Source organism: Myxine glutinosa, chromosome 13 (genome assembly GCF_964187855.1).
Source record: "Myxine glutinosa chromosome 13, kmMyxGlut1.1, whole genome shotgun sequence".
Taxonomy (NCBI): domain Eukaryota; kingdom Metazoa; phylum Chordata; class Myxini; order Myxiniformes; family Myxinidae; genus Myxine; species Myxine glutinosa.
In genome coordinates, this window is record NC_136273.1 from 23,967,946 (window position 1) to 23,994,393 (window position 26,448).

The following is a 26,448-nucleotide window of genomic DNA, read 5'->3' on the forward strand; positions in this document are numbered from 1 at the left end:
TCATCGATGAGTATGGATGCCTCAGGAAGGGTAACAAGTCTGTGATCGTCCAGCGTCTTGGAATCCTTGCCCCCAATCCCCACCCACCACATGTTGTACTCGTTGATGCATTGCAGCTCATCTACCACGTGGTGTGGCCATCGTCAGGCACTGTGGCTGACCTCGGAGCCAGCATGGGGCGCTGGCTTAATCGCTACATCACCGAAACATTTGTCATCTTTGACCGGTATGAGCAAGTCTCTGCCAACGACCACAAGAGGCAGAGAAGAGCTGGGGAGAGCTCAACAGAGTACCGACTCTCACTGACAACCCCTCTACCTAGCCGCGACAAAGTGAGGAAGAACAAGACAAACAAACGGAGACTGGGTGAGCTCCTGTGCACACACAGCATAGGAGATCACATCAAGATGGTCAGCAAATCAGACAGTATTGTCACTCATGACGAGGCTGACGTCTCCCTCATCTCATACATGTTGGATGCAGCCAGTCGTGGAGCTGAAACTGTCCGCATTCTCAGCGACGACACTGATGTTTTCGTACTCATGGTCTATTGGTGCTGGAAGGTGGGTATCACATGTAACCTGCAGATGGAGAGATGGGATGGCACTATTCTCAACATCAATTCGACAGTAGAGAATCTCGGTGAGCAGCGTCGCTCCATCCTGGCTATGCATGCTCTCTCCGGATGTGACACCACCTCCTATCCCGCGGGGAAAGGGAAGGTGTCCGCACTCAAGGCCATGAGAGTAGTACCTGGTGACCTGCTTCACTTCATCGGAGAGGAGGGAGCTACTGATTTACAGATTACAGAGGCAATGAGTGGTTTCTTCCTGGCTCTGTACAACGAGAGGGAGTCGGCATCTCTGAACGTCGCCAGATATGACATCTACCGAAAGCGCAAAACCCCCCCCCCCCAGCACTGAAGACACTGCCTCCTACAGAGCGCAACGCTCTCCTCCATGGACGGCGTGCCCATCTACAGGTGCTGCTTTGGAAAGCAGCAGACTGCCCTGACCCACCAGCTGTGGATATAACAGAGTTTGGATGGAATAAGAAGGAAGGCGAGAAGGGAGAGGAAGTCATCATGCCCATCCTGGATGCAAGCCCCGTTGCTCCTCCTGCCGTGTTGGAAATGATCAGCTGTAGCTGCAAAGCTGGGTTAAAGCCCTGTTTAACAGCAAAGTGCAGCTGCGTAGCTGCAGGCCTGGCCTGTACCAGCTACTGCTTCTGCAAAGGCTCTGATAGTACATGTTGCAACACACTCACACACTCACAGCAAGTAGAGCAATATGACAAGAATGTAGAGTCAGGAGAAGAAGATGAAGACGATGAGGATGCGTTTTATGATGAGGATATGCTTTATAACAGTGCAGAGTAGTAGAAGTGCAAGACGCTCTTTTTCTTGATGGAAGTTTTATGTTGTGTAACTAGTGCACATATTTTTCAGCTCTGATAATTTTGGGTATACTTGTGTTTTAATTTTGAGGATATTATTTACCCATAGTCATATTATTCTAGTTTGGTATGGTACTTGCCTTTGTTACCTCTAATACCTGTGAATAAAAGTGGAGCAATAGAGCGAAACAGAAATGTCAGTGTCCCAGGCCTATGTTTGATAGGGTTAATGCTATTAATGCTAATGTTGCTAATTGCCCAACATATGCAAGTTAGCATCCGGCAGTTTCTAAGTGCTGGCGACCCATACTGTACATTTCTAACTTAAAACTTTGGGGTACTCAACATTTCCGGGTTCACATTGCTGGCAAGTAGACTAATATGAGTTTTCTCATCAAATTTTCAACAAATCTTTACTGTGAGAATATGGAGAAGACAAATTAATAATTTGTTCAAAAGGTCAACGTCACATATAAAATCGTCAATTTTCATTCGATTGACTTGAAATTTGAACAGGGTTCGCATATTGGGTCACGGAATTGGTTCACCAATAAAACGCAAGAAGCCGATTGTTTTGAGATCAAATGGTCAAAGATCAAGGTTACAAAATCATAATTTTTAATCTGACTTAAAATTTGAGCAGGGCTTGCATATTGGGTATCTGAAACCCATTGCTTTTGGAGTCAAACGTTCAAGTTCACCTAAAATCGTCAATTTGTTTGTACTTTTTATTTCTAAATGTATTCGTCATTTTTAGCTTACAGAAGAAGAATTCCGAATACAAAGTGGACGTGGACAGGCTTTGCATTTTCAGATGCTTTCTCAATCAATGTTCTGGCAAAGTTATTCAGGTTTTGTGGGTACGTTTGCCACTGCAGTGTTTTTTTTCCTTTCCAGGCAGAGAAATATAGCGAGGAATATACTTGGCTTGATAAAGACTGACAGACTGCATTGGCGGAGAAGACTAACCACGGATTCTCATGATGGGAAACTTGTACTTTCTCCACTCACTTCTTTAGGATAATCCATTGTTAATTAAAATAAAGAGCAACTTCACCACTTCGATCTTTGAAAAACTTCAAATGTCAAAAATATACTTTCTAACGTGTAATCTTACAGATGAGTATGGTAAAGTAAGAGCATTGGATGGTACATTTTACTACTCACAGGTCTCACAAACGATGAAAGGATCACACTGATCAAAGCAACATCCACAGACACAAGACAAATTTTCTTTTTTTATATATATATATATATTTTTTGTATACAGAATCGAGGCTCGTGAAAGAGCTAACATTTATCACACAAACAAATCAAACAGACAAACAAAATATATAAAAAGAGGGAGCGGTAGACAAGATGGGGAGAGAAGGGGAAGCACACAAACACAACATTTGAGAGCAGGGACATCGGGAGATGTGTGGGAGGGAGAGCGCTTGGGGGGAGGAGGCGTGGGAAGGGGGGGGGGGTGGGAGAAGTATAAAACACAAGGACACCAAGGACTTCCAGGAAAGAAGTTGGTATTTCAAAAAAGTGAATTAAGGACAACAAAAATTGAGGAAATACACCCAATCTGGTCCCTCGTAGGTCACAACACATATTTTTTGCAGACATATTAGACAGAGGACATATTAGACATATGCCCTTACTGCCGCCAACCCTGTTAGTCGCCTCTTGCGACACGCAAGGAATTACCAGTGAACTGGTACATATTAGATTTCAACACATATTTGACAGAGGTCATCCTCTTCATTCGGTTGTGTCGAACCTGTAGTGCATACCTGCAGCTTCTCCACTTCAAACAAATTGACCTAGGTAGTTTGCATGTTTCATGTGAACGGCTTTTTCCAATATGAAGGGGCAACCTACACACCTTATCCATGCATACATACATATGACAAAAACACAAGGGTTTCCAAGGATATATATTTATAGAACAGTGTATTAATATGGCAGAGTTCCCTTATTTTACAAGATTCAAAAAAGTGAAATCAGCTTAATTTTAAATTATAGGACACATATGTAACAGTTAAAAATGCAGAAGTAATTACCTTTGGTCCTTTCGGTCCATTGAAGCCAGGAATGCCAATGTCACCAGGAAATCCCTGCAAAGAATAAGGAAGGCTCAGCTCACATCCATTATCCTTTATTATAACATCATTATAACTTTTCTGCATCCTATGAAAACTACCTCGTCGTTTCTTTATTCAAGCATTGCTTGCACTTGCCTTATCATTTCTTGATGTCACATTATTGCTGGATTTACGAGGAAGGTGGACGTAGGAGAACCGCATTTCGTCCATCATGCCTGTGCTTTATCCACACTCCATTAATTTAACATTTCACTTTCCCGACTTCCTGCTATCTGAAGAATGTTTGCTTTATGGTGTTCATGCTCGACTTCCTGCTATCTGAAGAATGTTTGCTTTATGGTGTTCATGCTGAAAGTGTCAGAATTTGTAAAGGCAACGTTTTAATGGTTAATATTATGCATTTGGGGAGGTATGAGGGAAGGAGGGTGGGGTTTGAGGGGGAAGGAGATGAGAGTCCAGACCTTTTTACATCTTAAAATATTTAAGGTTGTTGTTTCGTACCTGTGGATCCTGATTGCATCATTTTCTGGAAGCGCATCTGTGCCGCTGATGCGATGCTCCTGTTACCAGTAATCTGTACTAATTTTGCCGACCTCAGATGGGTGACAGGTTGACTCAACCCACCTGGTGTTATTTCAATGGTACGACAAGTGCTCAAACTCAAGACCCTAAGATCTTAATAAAGCCAGCTTAACTGTTAAGCCAACACCAGGTTTAAAATATTAAATTATTGCATCACGTTATTTGGGGTTTAAAGATTTTCAAAAAGTCAATAATATCCCTCAAGAAGTCAAGAAAACTTCAAAAAGTAAACAATCCACATAATTTTGGTCATTGTTAAGCAATGGCTTTATATATCAAGGTTGCCTTACAGTATTATTGATATTGAACCATTTTACAATCGTTTGCATTAAAAGTTATGCAAACACAAATGGAAGCACCATCTTCTTGTTCTTCCCCTTCTCCTCCCTTTCTTGGGGATGAAGCCCAATGATACCAATCTTCTGCCCTGCCTTGACCACAATACTCCTCCACTTCCCCCTGTCCGCAGCCAACTCTCTCCAGTCTTAAAGCACCTTAATGATATCCCTCCTTGCACAATCTTCCAATCTCAACCAGGATCTACCTGTTTTCCTCATACTTTGAGTCCTCAACCCATCCGCTCTTTTTGCCATTCTGTCTTCCCCCATCAGCACCATGTGCCCAGCCCACTTCAGCCAGCTTTTTACCAATCTCACCATCAAACATATTTGCACACCAGTGCCCTCCTTCAATTCATCCATCTTCCTTCTATCCATCACCTTCACTCCAACAATCCTCCTGAAGCAGTTGTTCTCACAGACCTGCAGCCTCTGTTGTTGTTTCTCTGTCAGTGCCACCATTTCCAGACCACAAAGGTAAGCCGGCATTACACACAGCAACAGAACCTTCCCTTCCAATTTCCTTGATATATTTCTGTCTGCCATTAATCCCTCAACCCTCCTCCAAACATTTGCATCAATCTTAATGCATGAAGAAAAATCTACCATTCCCAGTCACGAGCCCCTCACCACCCCCTCCCCCGACACTCATACCTACCTCCCTATCTGATGTCCTTTTCCCTCTAACCTGATATTTATTTTCTCGGCTGCCCTACCCACATCACCCCATCATCAACCTCCCACCGTCTCGCGAGATCTCGGAGACGGTGGGAGGGATTTTCGAAGCTCCACACGGTCTCCACGTTTTTCGAAGTTAAGTCTGTTCACAATTGTATTTTGTCGAAACTGTATTTATCTTTCGGTGTGTGAAGTTATTGTGTGCAACTTTGGTTGTTTCTCGGTGTTTATCTTTCATAAATTGATCGTCTGTTTGCCGTGTCGTGTCTTGAGGCCTTGTACAGTGTGCACTGTACAACCTTGAGGCTTTGTTTTTCTCTCAGCGGTCCGTCGTTTGTGATCCAATAACTTTCGTTCTCTGTATTCCCAGGCTTTTCACCCATAGCCTACTTCCTTGTGTAAATCTCAACTCAAAAAAAAAAAAAAAAAAAAAAAAAAAAAACATTTCCTTCTCTGTTCTCATTCGTTTATTCATTCTTATTCGTTCGTTCGTTCTTCGACCACGTGTTTCTCCCCCATTTCCCCAGATAGTTTTCACTCATTAACCTTCAATGTTTACACTTTCCCCTCAAGTTATGTATTCCGTCATATTTTATAACACCTTTTTCTTCTTTAAAAGGCTGCTTTCGACTTGCTCACCAAATCAATTCATCCCAAAAAAATATCCATCTCCTATAGTGCCTTTTTTCTACATTCCCTAAACTCTCCTGCACTCCATCCTCCATCCAGCGTCCTTAAACGTATTTTTAACTCGAAGGTCACAAGAAACTCATTTTGCAATAAATGTTCGTTTCCCATAAATCGTACACTTTCGAAAATCCAATCTCACCCCTCTCCTCCAAATCTTCCCCATAACCCCTCCCCTCCAAATCTTCCCCATCACCCCTCCCCTCCAAATCTTCCCCATCACCCATCCCTTTCAAATCTCCCCCCTTGCCCCCTCCCTCCTAAACTACCCCCTCACCCCGCCCCGCCAAGACGCCCCCTCGCCCCTCCCCTCCTAGACTCCTGCCTCACCCCTCCCCTCCAAATCTCCCCCATATCCCATCCCTTTCAAATCCCTCCCCTTGTCCCTTCCCTCCCAAACTTCCCCCCTCACCCCTCCCCTTCAAATCTCCCCACCCTCATTGCTTCTCAATTTCCCCCCTCTCACTCCCCCTCCTCAAAGCGTCCTCCCCGCTTCTTCCCCCTTCAAACTCTCACCTCCATCTCCCCCAACCTTCTGCCTCGCTCTTCCCCCTCCTCAAATAACACCTCATTGTGGCTCACCCAATCACCATCAAACCTTTTGTCCGCCCCATCCTTCCCTTTCTCCGAGCTATTCTGAAATCTCTGACACACCTTCAACAGCTCTCCCTATCTCTTCCACCTCTTCCACATCTTACCCTACCCCTCCTCCCCCCTGTTCTGTATCTGATGCTCCCCCTTCCTCTTCATTAACGGTATGGACCTCAAACATCCGGGGCCTTCGTTCAAACTTAACTGATCTCTCCATACAGGTTGCTTCTGTCAAACCAGACGTGATCTGCTTAACAGAAACTTTCCTCCTTTATGATGTCTCTGATTCCATAGTATCTCTCCCGGGCTACTCCCTCCTCCGGTATGATAGACCTGAGCCTCGTCCTGGAGGCGGGGTTGCTATCTTTATCAAAAACTCTCTTCCTCACTCGCCCTGCACTGCACTCTCTCCACCTCACCCCCAGGAATACCTCTGGCTACGGCTTCCCCTTCGCTCCCACCTCTTGTTCATATGTGTGTTGTACCGTCCACCAAACAGTGATGACTCCATCTACATCTCGCTGTCTGATGATATGGACCAACTTCTATCTACTCATCCCAACTCTCTCTTCCTCATATGTGGTGATTTCAATTGTCACCATGCCAGTTGGCTGGGTGTGGGTACCTCTCTCACCAGCCATGGCTCTTCAGCAAAGGACTTCTGCGACTCACTGGGACTGACACAATCTGTCAATTTCCCGACCCGGATCTCAGTCAACGGAACATCTTCTCTTCTGGACTTGGTTATGACTAACTTCCCTGAAAATGTCTGCTGCTCTTCTTCTGCTCCGATCGGATCATCTGATCATGTCCTTGTTAAAGTGGACATCTCTCTGACCATCCTCAGGGAGCCTGCTCAGCATCGACGAGTCTGGCATTTCACTCAGGCCAACTGGCACGGTCTTCAAGCAGCCATCAATCATCTGGACTGGTCTCCCATCTCTACCACCTCTGACATCAACTCATCCTGGGAATTCTTCCAAAGTAAATTGCTCTCTCTCATGCACAGATTTATCCCATCTCGTCTTCAGTTGTCATACCCTTCCTCCCGTCCATGGTACACGGAATCTTGTGGTGAGGCTGTTGCCCAGAAACAACTTGCCTTCGTCTCCTGGAAAGCAAATCCAACGGAAGGAAATCTCATTTCCTTTCACAAAGCCCGAAACAAGTGTGTGTCCACCCTCAGGAGAGCCAGGAAACAATATCTCTCCGTTCTCAAGACCGAACTCTCTTATCTGTCTCCCTCTTCCAAATCCTGGTGGCGTCTGGTCAAATCCGTTTCTGGTGTTTGTTCCCCCTCCATCCCCTCCCTTACCTCAAACGGCTACACAGCTGACTCCGCACGTGAAAAAGCTGAATGCCTCAACTCTGTGTTTGCCTCTAAATCTTGTGTCCCAAACCCATCCCTCTCTGTACCCACCATACCCAGTCGTACCCTGCTGCTCCTGGACTCCGTGTCCTTTCCTCCTGACAAGGTGGAAAAGTTTCTGTCAACCCTCGACTCTGATTCTGCAACTGGACCCGACGGCATCAGCCCACGGGTCCTAAAATCCTGCTCTGCCGCTCTATCTCACCCTCTCTCTGTTCTCTTCACCCTCTCTTTTGCTCAAGGTCAACTGCCATCTGCTTGGAAATCAGCCAACATCACCGCTTTGCACAAAAAAGGTGCAAAAACAGATCCTAGCAACTACAGACCAATCAGCCTTCTCCCAATTATCAGCAAAGTCATGGAATCCATCATTGCTTCGGATATGAAATCTTTCCTCTTCTCCAATGGCTTGATCTCTGATCATCAATTTGGTTTCAGACCAGGTCACTCTACTCTGGACATGCTGCTTCTGCTGTCTCAACAATGGATGGAGGTCCTCAATGCCAAACAGGAAATTAGAGCTGTCTCCCTCGACATATCACGTGCCTTCGACACGGTCTGGCACCCCGCTCTGCTCACCAAACTCTCCTCCTTTGGTATCCATGGAAATCTCCACGCATGGCTGGCGGACTTCCTCTCTAGTCGTCGTCAACGTGTGGCCCTGAATGGGTTTCTCTCATCTCCTCTTCCTGTTCAGGCTGGAGTTCCCCAAGGCAGTGTTCTGGGCCCCGTGCTTTTTCTGGTCTTCATCAATGATCTCTCTGACTCTCTCGAAAATCCTCTCTATCTCTTTGCTGATGACTCCACTCTCTGCCGCTCCATTCCTCTTCCCTCAGATCGGCAGTCTGCTGCCTCCTCACTCTCTGAAGACCTGGACAAAATCACAGACTGGTCAAACAAGTGGAACATGTCTTTCAATCCTGACAAATCTCACACTCTTACTATGTCTCTCCGAAAAGATCGACTGGACAACCCTCCCATCTACTTTCTCAACAATCCTCTCCAAGAAGTTCTGTCGCTCAAGATTTTGGGTCTCACTATCTGCCATGATCTTTCTTGGGAAAACCACATTTCCAAGCTGGCCTCCAAAGCCAGTCGCCGACTGGGCATCCTCCGTCGTGCGAAGTCCTTCCTCGGCACACCTGAGCTCCTCACCACATACAAGGCTTTCATCCGCAGCTCAATGGAATACTGTTCTCCCCTATGGGCCGGTGCTCCTGCCTCACACCTAGCTCGGCTTCACGCTGTTGAAACCAAAGCTTTCAGAATTATTGGAATCTCCCGCGATGAAGCTATCTCTGAGGGCCTTTCACTCACTCACCGCAGGCAGGTAGGTGGTCTTTCTGTCTTCTACCGACTCCTCTCCGGCCTTGCACCCCCAGCTCTCTCTGTGCTCTGTCCCCCAAATATTCCTACAGGTCGCACAAGATCTGCCAGCAACCCTCTGATGGTTAAACTGCCGAAATCTCGGCTCTCTGCTCACCTTCACTCTTTCATTCCTCTTTTCTCCCGCCTCTGGAACAAACTCCCTCACTCCCTTCAATCCCACTCCTCCCTCCAGGTCTTTAAAACAGCTGTTCACCACCATCTCTTATCTTCCCCCATCCAAAACCTTGATCTTTTCTACCCCCGCTAATTCACCCCAGATCCACCTTGTTTGAAATTCCAACTTCTTTCCTGGAAGTCCTGGCAGTGTCCATATGTTTTATACCTCTCCCACCGCCCCCTTCCCATGCCCCCCCCCCCCAAAGCCCTCGCCCTCTCTCAGATCTCTCGATGTCTCCATGTCTCTCGGTCCCTGCTCTCAAATGTTGTGTTTGTGTCCTTCCCCCTCTCTCCCCATCTTGTCTACCGCTCCCGATGTTATATGTTTTATGTGTCGGTTTGTCTTTCTGTGTGATTAATGTTCGCTCTTTCACGAGCCTCGATCTTGTATACAAAAAAAAAAAAAAAAAAAAAAAATCTGAATCCTCCTCTGCCTCTGATCTACCATTCCCAGTCACGAGCCCCTCACCACCCCCTCCCCCGACACTCATACCTACCTCCCTATCTGATGTCCTTTTCCCTCTAACCTGATATTTATTTTCTCGGCTGCCCTACCCACATCACCCCAGTCCTCTTCATATTCAGTGCATGCTTCCTGAATGCCTCCGTTCACTCTCTCAGTACATCCTGCATCTCCCACTAACTCTCCACCACAACAGCCAGATCGTCCGCATACAACATCCCCTCCAGTATACCATTCATTTATACGCTCCTGTTTACCAGCTCCATCACCATCATAAACATGAGTGGGCTGGAGACCTTCCCTGCCTTAAAACGATGTTCACGCTGACTCCTCCGACATCCCAGGACCAACCAAAACTCTTCCCTTCATTCCCTTATACCTCCCTTCCACCAACCTAACTTCTGCTACCGGCACTCCCATCCATCTCACTTTCACCGCCACTCTTGGGACAATGTTGTAGGCCTTCTCCAGATCCACAAATCCAATGCCATTTCACCTTGCACCTCCAACCTTTTCTCCCTCAGCTGTCTCAGCGGGAACATTCCATCCATCATTCCCCTACCGTAAGTTCCTCATACCTGTCCCTCATCCTCTCCTTGTATCTTCCAGCCCCTTCTGTTAACCTCCTTGCTTTTCTTCATGCATACTACAAACACCATGGGCTTGTGCTGGGTGGCGACATGCTCTCCCACCACCATCTTACTGTCTGTCCTTGATCCTCCACAACTGTTGCTTCCTCACTACCAACAAATCCAACTCCGTTCCATGCTGTCCACTCCTGTAAGTAATTTTATGACTGTCCCGTTTCTGAAAGAACGAATCATGCAGCTATTGCCATCCCATTCCTTGCCACCAGTTCCAGACCCTCTCTATGCCATCCGATTCCTCGCCAGCAGCTCCACCAGCTCTCGATCCCCTCTATTCCTTGTTCCCTAAACAAATTTCTCTTCACCAGGTGTTGCTACCATATCTCCCATAAATCAGGATGCATAATGAGCAGGCCAAGCTGTTAAGGAATGCTGCACGGAAGTCCTCAGGGTAATTTCTGCTGGCACAAAGCCTGTTGGATTAGCCAAGCAGTGATCAAAATGTCCTGTTCCTGTATCTGTGTAAAAGTATTTTGCTGATACAATGCAACATTTGCAATTTCCTTCTCTGACAGGTCTTTTTGCTTAATTACTCCCGCCAGGGAGTAATGCATTCGATCGTGTTCGTGTGTGTGTGTTCGTGTGTTTGTGAACAAGATATCTGGAAAAGTTCTAAACGGATTTGGATGAAAGTTGGTGGGATGATTGCCCTTGGGATAAGGAAGAATTGATTAGTTTTTGATGAAGCTCAGGATATTATTCCGGATCCAGGAATTTTTTGAAGGATTGTTTACCATTGGAAGATAGGGCTCATTTTTTAAAAACATTATCTTCTATATATTCTATATTTAACACTAGCAGAAGTACCCGGGCGGGGGAGGGGAGGGGAGGGGAACGGGGGGGGGAGCGAGCCCCTTGGCAAAGCGAGCGATTTTTTTTTCATAGCGTCATAGCGTTCATAGCGTCATATCGTTCATAGCATCATAGCGTTCATAGCGTCATAGCGTTTCATAGCGTCATAGCGATTTTTTTTTTCATAGCGTCATAGCGGTCATAGCGTCATAGCGATTTTTTTTTTCATAGCGTCATAGCGTTCATAGCGTCATCACGTGATCGCTCTGAGCAAATCAGCGCCCACCTGCTCTGATTCCGTTGATTCCGTGCGCTGAGGTAAATATGAATAAAAAATATGGATCGTCAAATATTTTGAGTTCGGCCATGTTCGTCCCAGGCTCAATGGCCATGTCTATGCCAAATATCAAGCACGTAAGCCTCTCCGTTTAGGAGTCTATCGGTAACATTACACACACACACACACACACACACACAAACTGTGTTTTATATATATAGATTGTGATATGAAAATAGTTTTCATATTTGTTGTAAATGTAGTTTAAACTCGTGGTTATGCGTTGGAGCGGTGTATTTTGTTAGCAGCGTCGTCTTCAAGGTTCTTTGTTTCTAATAAAGACATATTCTGTCATTTTAAAACCACCAAAGTGTGTATTCGGTTTCCCCGTTTCATAAAATGTATCGTTTGATACGTATAATGCTTTAAAACTGTTTTTTTTTTTTTTTAACCTCAGAATAGATATCAACATTTACTAGTCTAGTAGGAAGACTAGGTCCCCCTGCACCCCCCGGAGATATACTTCTAATCAGTGTTTCTAGATTGGAAAAAATGTGTAGAAAATGACTAGCTATGGCCCCAAGCTGAAATAATGTCCCACATACCATTTTTATGCAAATTACTGCTGCCATTATCAAAAAAAGACTAGGTCCCCCTGCACCCCCCGGAGATATACTTCTAATCAGTGTTTCTAGATTGGAAAAAATGTGTAGAAAATGACTAGCTATGGCCCCAAGCTGACAAAATGTCCCACATACCATTTTTATGCAAATTACTGCTGCCATTATCAAAAAAAGACTAGGTCCCCCTGCACCCCCCGGAGATATACTTCTAATCAGTGTTTATAGATTGGAAAAAATGTGTAGAAAATGACTAGCTATGGCCCCAAGCTGAAAAAATGTCCCACATACCATTTTTATGCAAATTACTGCTGCCATTATCAAAAAAAGACTAGGTCCCCCTGCACCCCCCGGAGATATACTGAAACTGGCAGTGACTGGTGATTGAAATGCGGTGCCTTTTTGTGTTTCAGGTCGAGGTACGTGAACTCCCCACGATCTACAGCAACCAGGAAGAGACTGATACCAGGGTGGTTCTGTACCTCCATCATGCTGCTACCATCGGATACAAGAACGCTGTAGTCAGAACACCGGACACAGACATCCTCCTGATCCTGCTCCACCATGCCCACAACATCAAGCTGACGGTGTACCTGGATACAGGGTCAGGGAAGCATCGCCAACTTGTCAACGTCTCTGAGCTGGCAGAATCCCTGGGAGAGGACTACTGTGCCACTCTCCTGGGGTACTATGTGTTCAGCGGAGAAGACTGCACCAGTGCCTTCAAAGGGAAGGGAAAAGTCGGGCCCTTGAAAAAGCTGGAGAAGAATCCCAGGTTTCACAGGGCATTCGGTGAATTTCACAGGGTATTTAGAAAAATAAAACTTTGTGTTAACGTCTGTGTAGACGGACCTTAATATGAGTCTATTATTTCGTAAAACTGTGATTATTTTGTAAATAAAGCACTAATTAGCATACTAGTATACCATAGACACATGTAATCATGTTATGAATAGTTCTATCATGATCTATGCCCTTCAAAACATGGGTCTAGACACCTTCATTTTTCAATTATCTGCAATATTGGCTGAGATATGTCAAAAATCGTTTTTTTGATAATGGCAGCAGTAATTTGCATAAAAATGGTATGTGGGACATTGTTTCAGCTTGGGGCCATAGCTAGTCATTTTCTACACATTTTTTCCAATCTAGAAACACTGGTTAGAAGTATATCTCCGGGGGGGTGCAGGGGGACCTAGTCTTTTTTTGATAATGGCAGCAGTAATTTGCATAAAAATGGTATGTGGGACATTTTTTCAGCTTGGGGCCATAGCTAGTCATTTTCTACACATTGTTTCCAATCTAGAAACACTGATTAGAAGTATATCTCCGGGGGGTGCAGGGGGACCTAGTCTTCCTACTAGACTATACCTCAGTGAATGTCAATCGCGGTGTCAGTATTTTATGAACTTATAAAGACTTAGGTGAGTTATAAGTGTGACCAGCACGTGCACGGGATTTTTCCCAGAAGAATGAGTGGTCGCATTAGCTTGTACGACTTAAAATGAGCGAGTTTTGTTTTGACGTTTGGGCCAGTTTTACATGTTGTATCCCTAAGGAATGAAACGAACGTTTTCCTGGCTTACAATTTTATTTGAAGTCACACGTGCCTCAAAATACACTCACTTATATAGAATTGAACGCTGAATCCGAAAATGTAAGTGAAATTGCCTTGTTTTTTTTTTACATTATCTTCTATATATTCTAAATATATATATCTGTGCAGTGTCTGTCTTGTGTTGTCTTGTCTTGTGTTGTCACTGAACTACTCCCTCAAACTTTTGTGAAATCGTACTATTCCAACTTGACCCACGGCGGGAGTATGCGCTCTACTGAGTGGCGTTCTAGTGTATTATTGTTTTGAGTTTAAACACCATCATTGTCCATCACTGTCACAGTCGCATCATACAATTTGGAAGGGAAGCTTGTGAGTTTTTGTTGCTGGATTGACATAAAACATTACATTCTGTACCATATTGAATCTTTCATCAACATGCTTTGATTATTTGAAGTAGAGGTAGTAATTGGAGGGGGTCCTGGGAGACCAGCAGGATATTATGGGCAAGGAGCACCCCATTTGGCAAATTTATTGGAGAGAACCCTGCAATAGTAAGAACATGCTGTATTAATTGGCAAAATCATGCACATTAGACCCATGTGATTGTTTCAGTGCTTACTATGTGGGATACCATATTTTGAGACAGCAAATTGAATGCCTTTTTGGAAGTTCCAGGGGAAAAAACCAAAAAAACCCGGCTCTTTTAAAATTACATCTTTTCTCATGTATGTACAATGTGAGCCTGGTGTTGGTTAAGCCTGGTGTTGGCTTAGCGGTTGGGTGCCGGCTTGGGATCCTGGGATCCTGGGTTCGAATCCCGGTCGATCGCTGAATTAACGCCAGGGGGGCTGACTCAGCCTGTCATCCTTCTGAGGTCGGCAAATTGAGTACCAGTTCACTGGTAATTCCCTGTGTGTTGCAAGAGGCGACTAACAGGGTTGGCGGCAGGAAGGGCATCCGGCCATAAAACATTGCTTCAAAAAGGGGACCACGGTCCTCGAAAAAGGCTCTGCGGGGAAAAAATGGCCTCTAAAGGTGGTTCTTCTCATGTCCAATGTGTGAATGGAACCTCCTCTCTAAAAATGCAAAGAATGCCACAAACCTACAAACTTAGTTGCACTGCATCAGCGGCACAGCCACACTTCCAGCAATGATGCAACCAACCAGCAGCAATGGGCTGCATACAAAAAACAACTTAGCAAATGGGAATGCACCTACCTCGGGACCAGATGGGCCAGAGGGACCAACAGGCCCCTTTTCCCCAGTCTTGCCCTGTTAAAAGGCACAGGCACAGTGAAGATTTTGAAAAGTGAGAAATATTGAAATAATTAAAAACACATCAACCAGTCACACATGAACCAGCTCTCAATATCAGTTATGGCTAAAAATGTATAATTATGACATTCATTTGGGACTGTTGGGATATCTTCAGCGGTATGCACTCGCCTCTGAGCTATCATTACTCACTTCTGAGTTTGGGTTCAAATGTCAATCCTGCTATAAAATGTCACCCTGGTGTTCCGCATGCAGGGCCAGACATCAACGTGTCCATCGGGAGGAAGGTGAGCAGGAAAACACATCTGCCAGTGCTGGTTGTTGGTGAATGTTAAAGATTTGTGTCTTTCGTGGTGTCTTTCGTTAAGACGAGGCAAACAATTCGTCCTTTTTCCCATTTAAATTCCACAAGTGCTTGTTGACATTGTGGCCTCCATATCTGTTTGATAGAGAGTTTCATAATAGATTATATCAGTTGCTTAGGAAACATAATCAACTGCTCGGAACAAGCCTTGCTTAGTGCTCACCTCCACTCCTTTAATCCTCTTCAATCATTTGCGGTATATCTCCTTCCTCAGTCTTTTCAATCCCACTCTTCCTCCCAGGCCTTCAGGTTGGAAGTGCACCAGAATGTCAAGTCATCCTCCATCCTTACCCATGATCTTTTCTTTCCTCATTAACTTGCAAGTCACCATGTTCTCTTCCCTCAAGTCTATTCTCTCTTCTCTTCCTGTCCATCCATCCTCTTGTTGTCCCTCTGCCAATGTGTTGCCTCATACCCCTTGCTACCTCATTACCTTCGCAAAAGCGGAAGGTTATGTTTTGATCGCTGTGTATTTATTTGTATGTCTGTGTGTGTGTGTGTGTGTATGTTATTCGCATAACTCAAAAAGTATTCAACCGAATTGCATGAAATTTGGTGGGATGATTGGTTATTATACGGGACACATTTGATTAGATTTTGGGAGCAATCGGGTCAAAGGTCAAGGTCAAGGTCACGAAAAGGTCAAAATCGTATTTTTACCATAGCGCGGTCAATTTTTATCCAATTGGCATGCAACTAATGCCAAAATGTTCAGAATTCAATGCCCGATCTTGTGATATACGACATGACCCAGTGAAGACATTACCCTTGTTAGCGGTTGGGGGTCAAAGGTCAGGGGGGTCACGACCTTGCAAAATGTGCGTTTTTTGTCATAACTCGGTCAATTCTTATCCGATTTGCATGAAATCAGCACCAAACTGTTCACTGTTCTGTTCCCTACACTCCCATGCCAAGTACAGAACAGTAGCTGCGGCGAAGGTATGCGCTCTACCGAGTGCCCGTTCTAGTTCCTATATGGGCTTCGACCTTATAAACAAATAAAACATTCCCAAACCACGATTTGGAAATCGTTATAACTATAGTCATAGATGTCATTATGGAAGCTTGTTGACCTTGTCGAAGACATAAGAAAGTGAATAATTCTCATTATCTATCTATAATTCCAGTAATCTCTGTATGTGTGTGTGTCTGTGTGTTTGTCTGTGACCGCTGTTTCTCGACAACCACGGGTCCGATATACTTGAAACTTGCCAGGTATATTGCTGGGGACCCGAGGATGTGCCTTTTCAAGGTTTGAAATTAATCGGACAAGTGGTTCCCAAGGTATGGTCACCGTACTCGCAAGCCGTTCGCTTTGGCTTTGCGAATGGACCAAACCATTTCATGTAAATAGAGGGGGGGTGGGTTCTACCGTACTCGCAAGCCGTTCGCTTTGGCTTTGCGAATGGACCAAACCATTTCATGTAAATAGAGGGGGGGGGGGGTTCTGTGGTCGTTACTGCCACGTGGTTTCAAAGTTTTTTTTTGTTGTTGTTGTTTGCACGCATGTTTTTTTGCACCCACGTACGGGCACGCCCTAGTCTATCTATAATTCCAGTAATCTCTGTGTGTGTGTGTGTCTGTGTGTTTGTTTGTCTGTGACCGCTGTTTCTCGACAACCACGGGTCCGATATACTTGAAACTTGCCAGGTATATTGCTGGGGACCTGAGGATGTGCCTTTTCAAGGTTTCATATTAATCGGAGAAGTAGTTACCGAGCTATGGCGATTTATTTACCAACCGTTCGCTTTGGCTTTGCGAATGGACCAAACCATTTCATGTAAATAGAGGGGGGGGGGGGGGGTTCTACCGTACTCGCAAGCCGTTCGCTTTGGCTTTGCGAATGGACCAAACCATTTCATGTAAATAGAGGGGGGGGTTCTGTGGTCGTTATTGCCACGTGGTTTCAAAGTTTTTTTTTGTTGTTGTTGTTTGCACGCATGTTTTTTTTGCACCCACGTACGGGCACGCCCTAGTTTAACTAAAAGGAGCAATTCTTGTACAAACATTGAACAGATTGTCAAGTCTTCACCACATTCAAACACGCAAAGCTCTGAAGGCAAGTCAAAGATTCAATTTCCACATATCAAGTTACACCATGTTCAATGTACAACGTTTCACTGTCGGAAAAGCATTTACTATCCTCAGCTACCTAATAGTGATGAAAAAAATCTCAACACTTTGCTCCAATAATCTCTTCTCTTAAAAAAGATCTCAACACAAGAGAAAAAACATTTCCTGAACAGTAACATGGTCAGAGAAGTTATTTAGTAACATGCTTCCATGTTCTGAAAACTGAGTACTGTTCTCCCCTCTGGGCTGGTGCACCTGCCTCACACCTAGCTCGGCTTCACGCTGGAGAAACCAAGGATTTCAGAATCATTGATATCTCCTGCGATGAAGCTGATGCTGAGGGCCTTTCACTCTCTCACCGCAGGCAGGTTGGTGGTCTTTCTGTCTTCTACCGACTCCTCTCCGGCCGAGCTCCCCCTGCTCTGTCTGTGTTCTGCTCCCCCCCCACCCCCCCCCCCAAATTTTCCTTCAGGTCGCACAAGATCTGCCAGCAACCTTCTTCTGGTGAAACCACCAAAATCAAGACTCTCTGCTCACCTTCACTCTTTCATTCCTCTTTTCTCCCGCCTCTCTCGAACAAACTCCTTCACTCTCTTAAATCCCACTCCTCCCTCCAGGTCTTTAAACAGCTGGTCACCACCTTTCTTATCTTCCCCCATCAAAAACCTTGATCTTTTCTACCCCCATTAATTCACCCCAAATCCACCATTTTCAAATTCCGTTTTCTTTCCTGAAAGTCCTTGTAGTCCCTTTTCTTTCCATCTCGTTTATCCCGTGTACCCCGCCCCAGCCCTCTCCCTTCCACAGATCTCCCGATGTCCCTGTTCTCTAATGTTGTTGTGCTTCCCTCTCTCTCCCCCTCTTGTCTCCTGCTCCCTTTATTACCTTGGCCACCGAAGGTGGATGGAGGTTATGTTTTCACCCTTGTCTGTCTGTTTGTCTGTCTGTCTGTGAATAAAATATCTCAAAAAGTTGTGGACGGCTTAGTACGAAATTTGGCAGAGAGGTAGTGTATGTGACAAGGACTAATCGATTCGATTTTGGTGAAGATCTGATTATGGATTTGGATACGATAATTATTTAATTTTCAAGTTATTCTTCACCATTGAGTGATGGGGCTAAAACTGATACATCGCACCATATCTCAAAAAGTTATGGACGGATTTGGACAAAACTTGGTAGAGCGGTTGGATATGTTACAAGGACTAATCAATACAATTTCAGTGAAGATCTGAATATGGATTTGGATACGCGAATTACATAATTTTCAAGTGATTCTTCACCATCGAGAGATCGGGTGAAAAGCGATATATCTTACAATAATTCACCAAATGTCCGTCCGTCTGTCTGTCCGTCCGTCCGTTCCCAGGTACCGCAAAAACGGCTGAACCGATCGCAACGAAATTTTGGGTGGGTTTATCCTGGGACCCCCTGGAGTAAAATGGGCCATATTGTTTTTCCAATTTCAGCTTTGGTCTCCAGCATTTTCAGGTTTGGACTCCCGCATAACGTTATTGTCCCGGGTACCACAAAAACGGCTGCACCGATCGCAACGATACACCTCCATGCCCGTGGGATTCCCACGGGTGACCCCACTAGTAACATGAAATTTAAAAATGTTATGGACGAGTTATGACTAAACTTGGTTGATGAGTTGGTTAGGTGACAAGAACAAGCAGATTCGATTTTGGTTCAGGTCCGAATCCAGAAATGGCCTATCAGTGGGATACAAAACATAAACTGTTCAGCCTGGTGGAGGTATGCGCTCTACCGAGTGTCCTTCTCGTTATATGTTCTGTATTAGCTCTTGCAAGAGCCTCGACTTAGTATACAAAAAAAACTCCACCCAAATTACGTCTTACATGGGAATTAATTTGTTTGCAAATATTTAATTATTCGCCTCTGACATAAGCAGCAGCTTTATCTGTCGGTTCACCACGCCTGGCTCAAAACTGCACTTATTTCTCTTTAAGATTTTCCCTGGTGCCAAGCTCCTTCGTGTTGCTTCCTGATGCTACTCAGTGTTTATCTTCAGGGAAGCTCTTCAGAGTGGTTTCTGGCAAGAGTTATTTTCTTTCAAAGCTCTCAATGGCTGATTTGTTGCAGTATTTGCACGACTCGGAAGTGATACTTTCTGGAGGAACAATCAACAAAGAAAGACATCCAGCTGCCTAATCAAAGGACAGTCCCAAAAATTAGATGATCCCTCGTGGAAATGCTCTTAAACACTCGAACCAACAGCATAACACAATTCACGCTAGATCTTTACCCCCTGGAAACTTTTCAAGAATTAATTAAAGCACTCTGGTACAGGAGATACATATGTTTTGTTTGGACAATGCAAAGGTCCAATAAAAGCCACTTCTGTTAGTGTGCTGGATCACATTCGGAATATTAACTTCCCTTTGGATCACCGGAATAAAATTAAAAAAAAAACACCTTTAGAGGCCATTTTTCCCCGCAAGCGGGGGTTGGCCTTTTTCGGGAACCGTGGTTGTTGTTTTTTCGTCCCCTTTTTGAAGCAATGTTTTACGGCCGGATGCCCTTCCTGACGCCAACCCTTTTTGCCGCCTTTAACGACAAACAGGGAATTACCAGTGAACTGGTACTCAATTAGCCGACCTCGGAAGGATGACAGGCTGAGTCAACCCCCCTGGCGTTAATTCAGCGATCGACCGGGATTCGAACCCAGGATCCTAGAATCCTAAGCCGGCACCCTAGCCGCTAGCCCAACACCAACACCACCAACACCACCAACAACGGATCACCGGAATAGAAAAATATATTATTAAACAAAGAGTGACCGGCTGTAAGCTCGTGAATTGTAATATTTGCTCAAATCTGTGACTGTTTGCATTATAATATAAAAGTATTACATGTGTATATCATGTGTTTAATTAGAGGCTTGCATGACTATTTGATAAAGGGACCTCATACACATGCATATGCAGGGGGCAATTAGGATTCTAATTGAGAAAGATAAAACTTAGAAAAGGAGTAAAAGGAGGAAGATAAAGGAGAAATGGAGAGTGGGAAAGTTGGAGTACAGGATGGACAAAAAACAACAACAGCAACAACAACTTTTGAAACTTTTGCAACAACATAAAAAATTGCGACTTTTGCACACATAACATGTAGATTTGCCCTATATTTCGAGTTTGTTTCATACTCGTTTTGTGTATTTACGAGTATTTTGTCACATTCAAGTCCCCCAATGCATGTGTAATTGTTTTTTAAAATTACACATGCATTGGGGAATAGGGGGATAAATTGAGAAAAAAACTGAGAAAATGAGGAAAAGAAAGGATGAGAGGGGAGAGAAAGGAGGGGAGTGGAGTATGGTTGGAGAGAGAAAAGAAGGGAAGTAAGATGAGATTAAGGGGATGGAAGGGACAGAGTGAGGTATTGAGCATTTGGAGTATGGAGTGGTTGGGAGGTGATTGGAGTGGGGGCTATAGGGAGAAGAAAATGACACCGCATTTAAATACACCAAACTTTTATTGGTCTTCACATGGGCTTGTAGCATACCTGCCTGCCCGACTCAGGAGGGTCTTTTGGGTCCTCTGGGTCTTTTTTAGGTCGTCGGGGACTTTTGGGTCACTAGCGACTTTTGGGTCATCTGGGTCTTTTGGGTGCTCGGGGGCTTTTGGGTCATCGAGGACTTTTTGGGTCATTAAGGACTTTTGGGTCATCTGGGTCTTTTGGGTCCTCGGTGACTCATATGACACACACCACAACACAACACAACACAACACACACACCTCATCCATTTATAGTAGATAATAAATAGATAAAAATTGTCCCGAATATTTTCGGAAATCTCATCTCATTCTTTCTTCTCGTCCAAGAACACGTCATGTGACAAAATAAATGTAGAATAGAAAGTAAAGTTTTCAGTTGTTATTGCACCAAATTTAACGAGTGAACCACAAGTTCACGTAGAACAAGGAAAAATAATCAGAATTGATATTGGTAATACAATCATGGAGCAATTTATTTGAATGTTAAGATAAACTTCCTACTGGCATAAATAAAACTGGTGCATATATATATATATATATATATATATATATATATATATATATATATATATATATGTACAGTCACGTGAAAAAGTAAGTACACCCCATGTAAAGTTTTGACTTTTTCAACATATTTCAACATACAGCTATTTGATCTTTATTTCAACAATATTGATAGATAAAGGTGATATAATATAACAAATATCATGAAACATTTACATTTTGGAGTCCATTGTATAATTTAAACAAACATAAATGCAAATTTCGCATGTGGAAAAAGTAAGTACACCCTTGGCTCTAATAGGTGGTATTGCCCCCTTTGACAGAAACAACCTCAAGTAGGCGTTTCTTATAACTGTCTACCAGTCTCTGACATCGACTGGGAGAAATTTTTGCCCACTCCTCCAAGCAGAATTTTCAGCTGTGCGATGTTTGAGGGGTTTCTTGCATGCACAGCTCGTTTCAAATCCCCCCCACAACATATCGATGGGATTTAGATCCGGACTTTGACTTGGCCATTCCAGAACCCTCCATTTCTTTCTTTTAGCCATTCCTTGGTGGATTTACTGGTATGTTTAGGGTCATTGTCATGTTGCAAGGTCCTCCTTCGGTTGAACTTCAACTTTCTGACAGATGGCCTCACATTATCCTCAAGCACCCTATGGTACAATGAAGAATTAATAGTGGATTCTATGATGGTGAGCTACCCAGGCCCTGATGCAGCAAAGCTGCCCCAAACCATAATATTTCCACCACCATGCTTTACAGTTGGTATCAGATTCTTGTGGTCAAATGCTGTTTTTGGTTTTCACCAAACATGTTCTCTGGTACTGTGGCCAAATAGCTCCACCGTTGACTCATCTGTCCAGAGCACATTATTCCAGAAGTGCTGGTCTTTGCCTAGGTGTTCCTTGGAAAACTTTAGACTTGCCCTGATGTTCTTTCTGGACAGCAAAGGTTTCCTCCTGGCACACCTCCCATGTATATCAAATTTGTGCAGCCTCTTTCTAATGGTAGACTCGTGCACTTTGACATCAACAGTGGCAAGAGCTACCGGTAGGTCCTGTGATGACATTCTGGGGTTCTTAGAGACTTCTTTCAGCATCTTGCGGTCTGCTCTCAGGCTGAACTTGCTGGGGCGGCCTGGCCTGAACAAGTTGGCAGTTGTTTGGAATCTTCTCCACTTGTAGATGATCCTCTGGACAGTCGAATGATTGATTTCAAATTGTTTGGAGATCTTTTTAAATCCCTTCCCAGACTCGTAGGCATCTATGACCTTCTTTCTGAAGGCCTCAGAGAGCTCTTTTGATCTAGGCATGGTGACGCCACACACTTCAACAACAAAGAGCAAACCAAACTAAATGTCGGAGGTTTAAATAAGACAGGTTCCTCCAAGATCCTCTCTAACGATGTTCTAATCATTTGCACCTGAGCTGCTGTACCTGATTCTAATTTTAGGTATTTGAAGTAGTGATAAATGTCGGGGTGTACTTACTTTTTCCACATGCGAAATTTACATTTATGTTTATTTAAATTATACAATGGAGTACAAAATGTAAATGTTTCATGATATTTGTTGTATTATATCACCTTTATCTATCAATATTGTTGAAATGAGGATCAAATAGCTGTATGTTGAAATATGTTGAAAAAGTCAAAACTTTACATGGGGTGTACATACTTTTTCACGTGACTGTATATATACATATACATATATACGAGCAAAAGTACCCGGCGTTGCTGGGTAACAATGAATCGCTTCCTGACGGGAATATGATACACACAATCTGTGTCCATCATCTAGATTCGAGAGGGAATATAAAAAATATATCGCAGGTACAGTGGACTCTGATGCAGTGCAGTGACACCCTATCCCATGGAAGTTGCAATCACAAACTGCTTACGAAGTACCAGGCTATGGTTCTGCATTTTAATAAACCATTTGTGTAAGACATTATTTTGCTCCTTCAGCTGACAGTTTCGTTCAGTTTCAGTAACACACACAAGCACATAGTAACACACACGCACATAGTAACACACACGCACATAGTAACACACACACACACACACACACACACACACACAGTAACACATACGCACATAGTAACACACATGCACACAGTAACACACACACACACAGCAACACATACGCACATAGTAACACACACACACACACACAGTAACACACACAGGCACAGTAATGCGCACGCGCACACACACACACACACACACACACACACACACACACACACACACACACACACACACAGTAGCACACACAGTAACAGTGTTTGAAGCCCAACCGATGGAAAGTCACTCATACCTTTGTTTGTCCTCGTTCGTCATGATTTGTGCACCTGTCGGCAGCACACGATGGCATTTTGCTTTAAAGCACAGTAACACGCACACACACACACACACACACACACACACACACACACACACACACACACACACACAGTAACACACACGCACATAGTAACACACACGCACACAGTAACACACACACACACACACAGCAACACATACGCACATAGTAACACACACACACACACACACACACACACACACACAGTAACACACACAGGCACAGTAATGCGCACGCACGCACACACACACACACACACACACACACACACACACACACACACACACACACACACACACAGTAGCATGCACACACACAGTAACAGACACACACACAGTAACACGACAATGGCACCATCTCGTACAGCGAGACGCGTATATCTATCACCGATCTCGTATCGCGAGATGCGTATATCTATCACCGGCACCGATCTCGTATAGCGAGGTGCGTTTTACCTGACAAAATTAAATAATAAAAAAACTAACACCAGAATAAGAATCACAGCCTCACTTATATAAATGCATATATACACTTCGTTATAAAATCGCAAGATATGATAAAATGTCAGATTTCACTCCAGATATGGACATTATTTAGTCTACAGCATCCAATCCTCATATCCGAATAAACTTTTGATGATATGCTTCAATTAAAGAATTGATAATAATCGATCATGTTTCCAAGGCAAGGCACGTTTGAGTAGGCAGAAACAAAATGGATGCTTAAGAACCCAGCGAGGTACAGTGGGCTGACCAAGATGGCAGGCCGCCGTATTGGTAAGCCACCACATCTGGTTTTTTCTTATGAGCACCTCGTTAATCATCTTCAAAAAGAACGTTATATCACACCCAAACACCCAGTTTTCATCCTTGCAATCTGTTGGAGGTCCAAGTGTATGCATGCAAAGTTTGGGGCCGCTTGGTTTCATGGTTTTGGAGTTATGGAGGAGACAGACGGGCGGACAGACACTGCCTTTTATTATACATATATATATATATATATATATGTATATATATATATATATATATATATATATATATATATATATATATATATATATATATATATATATATATATATTTACATATACTAGTAAAAAGCCCATTAAAATGACGGGTTGGAACAGTTTATTGGACGGTGCAGCGTCGTGAGCGTGCCAAAGTCTGAAGCCTCGGCCACGTGTCAGATATGCTTATATCTTTTATATTTATTAGACATCCTATGGATGTAAATGAACACTCGTTTTACTCTGCCTGCTTTGCACATCACATGCAGCGAATTTCACTTCCCTGTGCCTTGTATTTATTATTATTTAAAAAAAACGCTTCTGTACACTGCCCTTGAGGCTCGGTTTTCAAGCCACCGTCTACATTTCCAATAGAAGAGATATAATTTTCTTTAAGCGAGGCTCTTTTATGGAAAATGTTTTTCGAGTTTGTTTTATCCTCAAAAATAGACCGTAGTGAACACACATTTGTGTTAAAATATTGGCCTTTAAAACCTACCCTTATGAAGGGGGACAGACATCTGTACAAACACACAAACTGACGTGTTTAATGTGGTCGATGGTTTGATGTGCGACTTACGGGTGGACCTGGTCTCCTCCTGAGTCCTGGCAACCCTGGTGGTCCTAGAGTGCCCTGAAAAACGCCATCACCCTCTATTAATGCACAAAAACTCGACACCAACTGCTATTTATAAACAATCACACAAAGACCTTTCGGCCGAGTAAGAGGGTGGGATGAACAGGTCGTTGGCATAAAAAAAATCTCACCTTGTCTCCATCAAAGCCAGCATTTCCAGGAAAACCAGGAAGACCTTCCAAGCCCTATTGTAAAGAGCACACGGCAAAGCAACAACCTCCAAACAGGACAGATTTGTAAATCCCACACGAATGCGAAGTTGATAAGTTTGTGTAAAAGCAAGGTTACATGCAGATCGTGTTCCCATTGAAAACATTTTTTGTGACGTCACCGCAAACAACTTGCTAACCTCGATGAGCAGTGTGAGAAATAAGGAAAAGGATTTTTGAGAAAAAAAGTGAAAGACGATTAAGTAATTAAGGGATATGTTAAATACATATTGCACTAGAATGGCACTCGGTAGAGCGTATACCTCCGCCAGGCTGAACAGTTTATGTTTTGTATTCACTGATAGGCCGGATCTGGATTCGGACCTGAACCCAAATCTAATCGGCTTGTTCTTGTCACCTCACCAACTCGTCCACCAAGGTTAGTCATAACTCGTCCATAACTTTTTTTAATATCATGTTATATATCGCTTTTCGCCAAATCTCTCAATGGGTGAAGAATCATTTAAAAATTAAATAATTCTCGTATCCGAATCCAAATTCACATTTTCACCAAAATCGAATCAATTGGTCCTTGTCACACACACAACCTGTCCATCAAGTTTCGTCCATAACTTTTTGAGATATCCTGCTATATGTCAGTTTTGGCCCTATCAACCGATGGTGAAGAATCACTTAAAAAATTCTACTGGCCGGATCCTGATCTGGATCTTTACCAAAATCTAATCATTTAGTCCATGTCACATACACTACATCCACTGTCACATACACTTTGCCAAATTTCGTCCGAATCCGACCACAACTTTTTGAGATATCTTGTTCACAGACGAACAGAAAAACAAACAGACAGGGGTGAAAACATAACCTCCATCCACCTTCGGTGGTGTCGGTAACTAGAACG

General features: G+C 43.8%; 1 protein-coding gene across 1 annotated transcript in view; it reads right to left on the bottom strand.

The window, feature by feature from the left end:
• Positions 1–26,448, bottom strand: part of LOC137438726 (uncharacterized) — a 230,457-nt gene that overhangs the window by 94,229 nt on the left and 109,780 nt on the right. Inside the window, exons 17-20 of the mRNA XM_068134015.2 lie at positions 25,512–25,565; positions 25,324–25,377; positions 14,854–14,907; positions 3,447–3,500 (exon numbers count right to left, since the gene is read on the bottom strand). Coding sequence (XP_067990116.2) covers positions 3,447–3,500; positions 14,854–14,907; positions 25,324–25,377; positions 25,512–25,565 — 216 coding nt within the window. The remainder of the gene's footprint in view (positions 1–3,446; positions 3,501–14,853; positions 14,908–25,323; positions 25,378–25,511; positions 25,566–26,448) is intronic.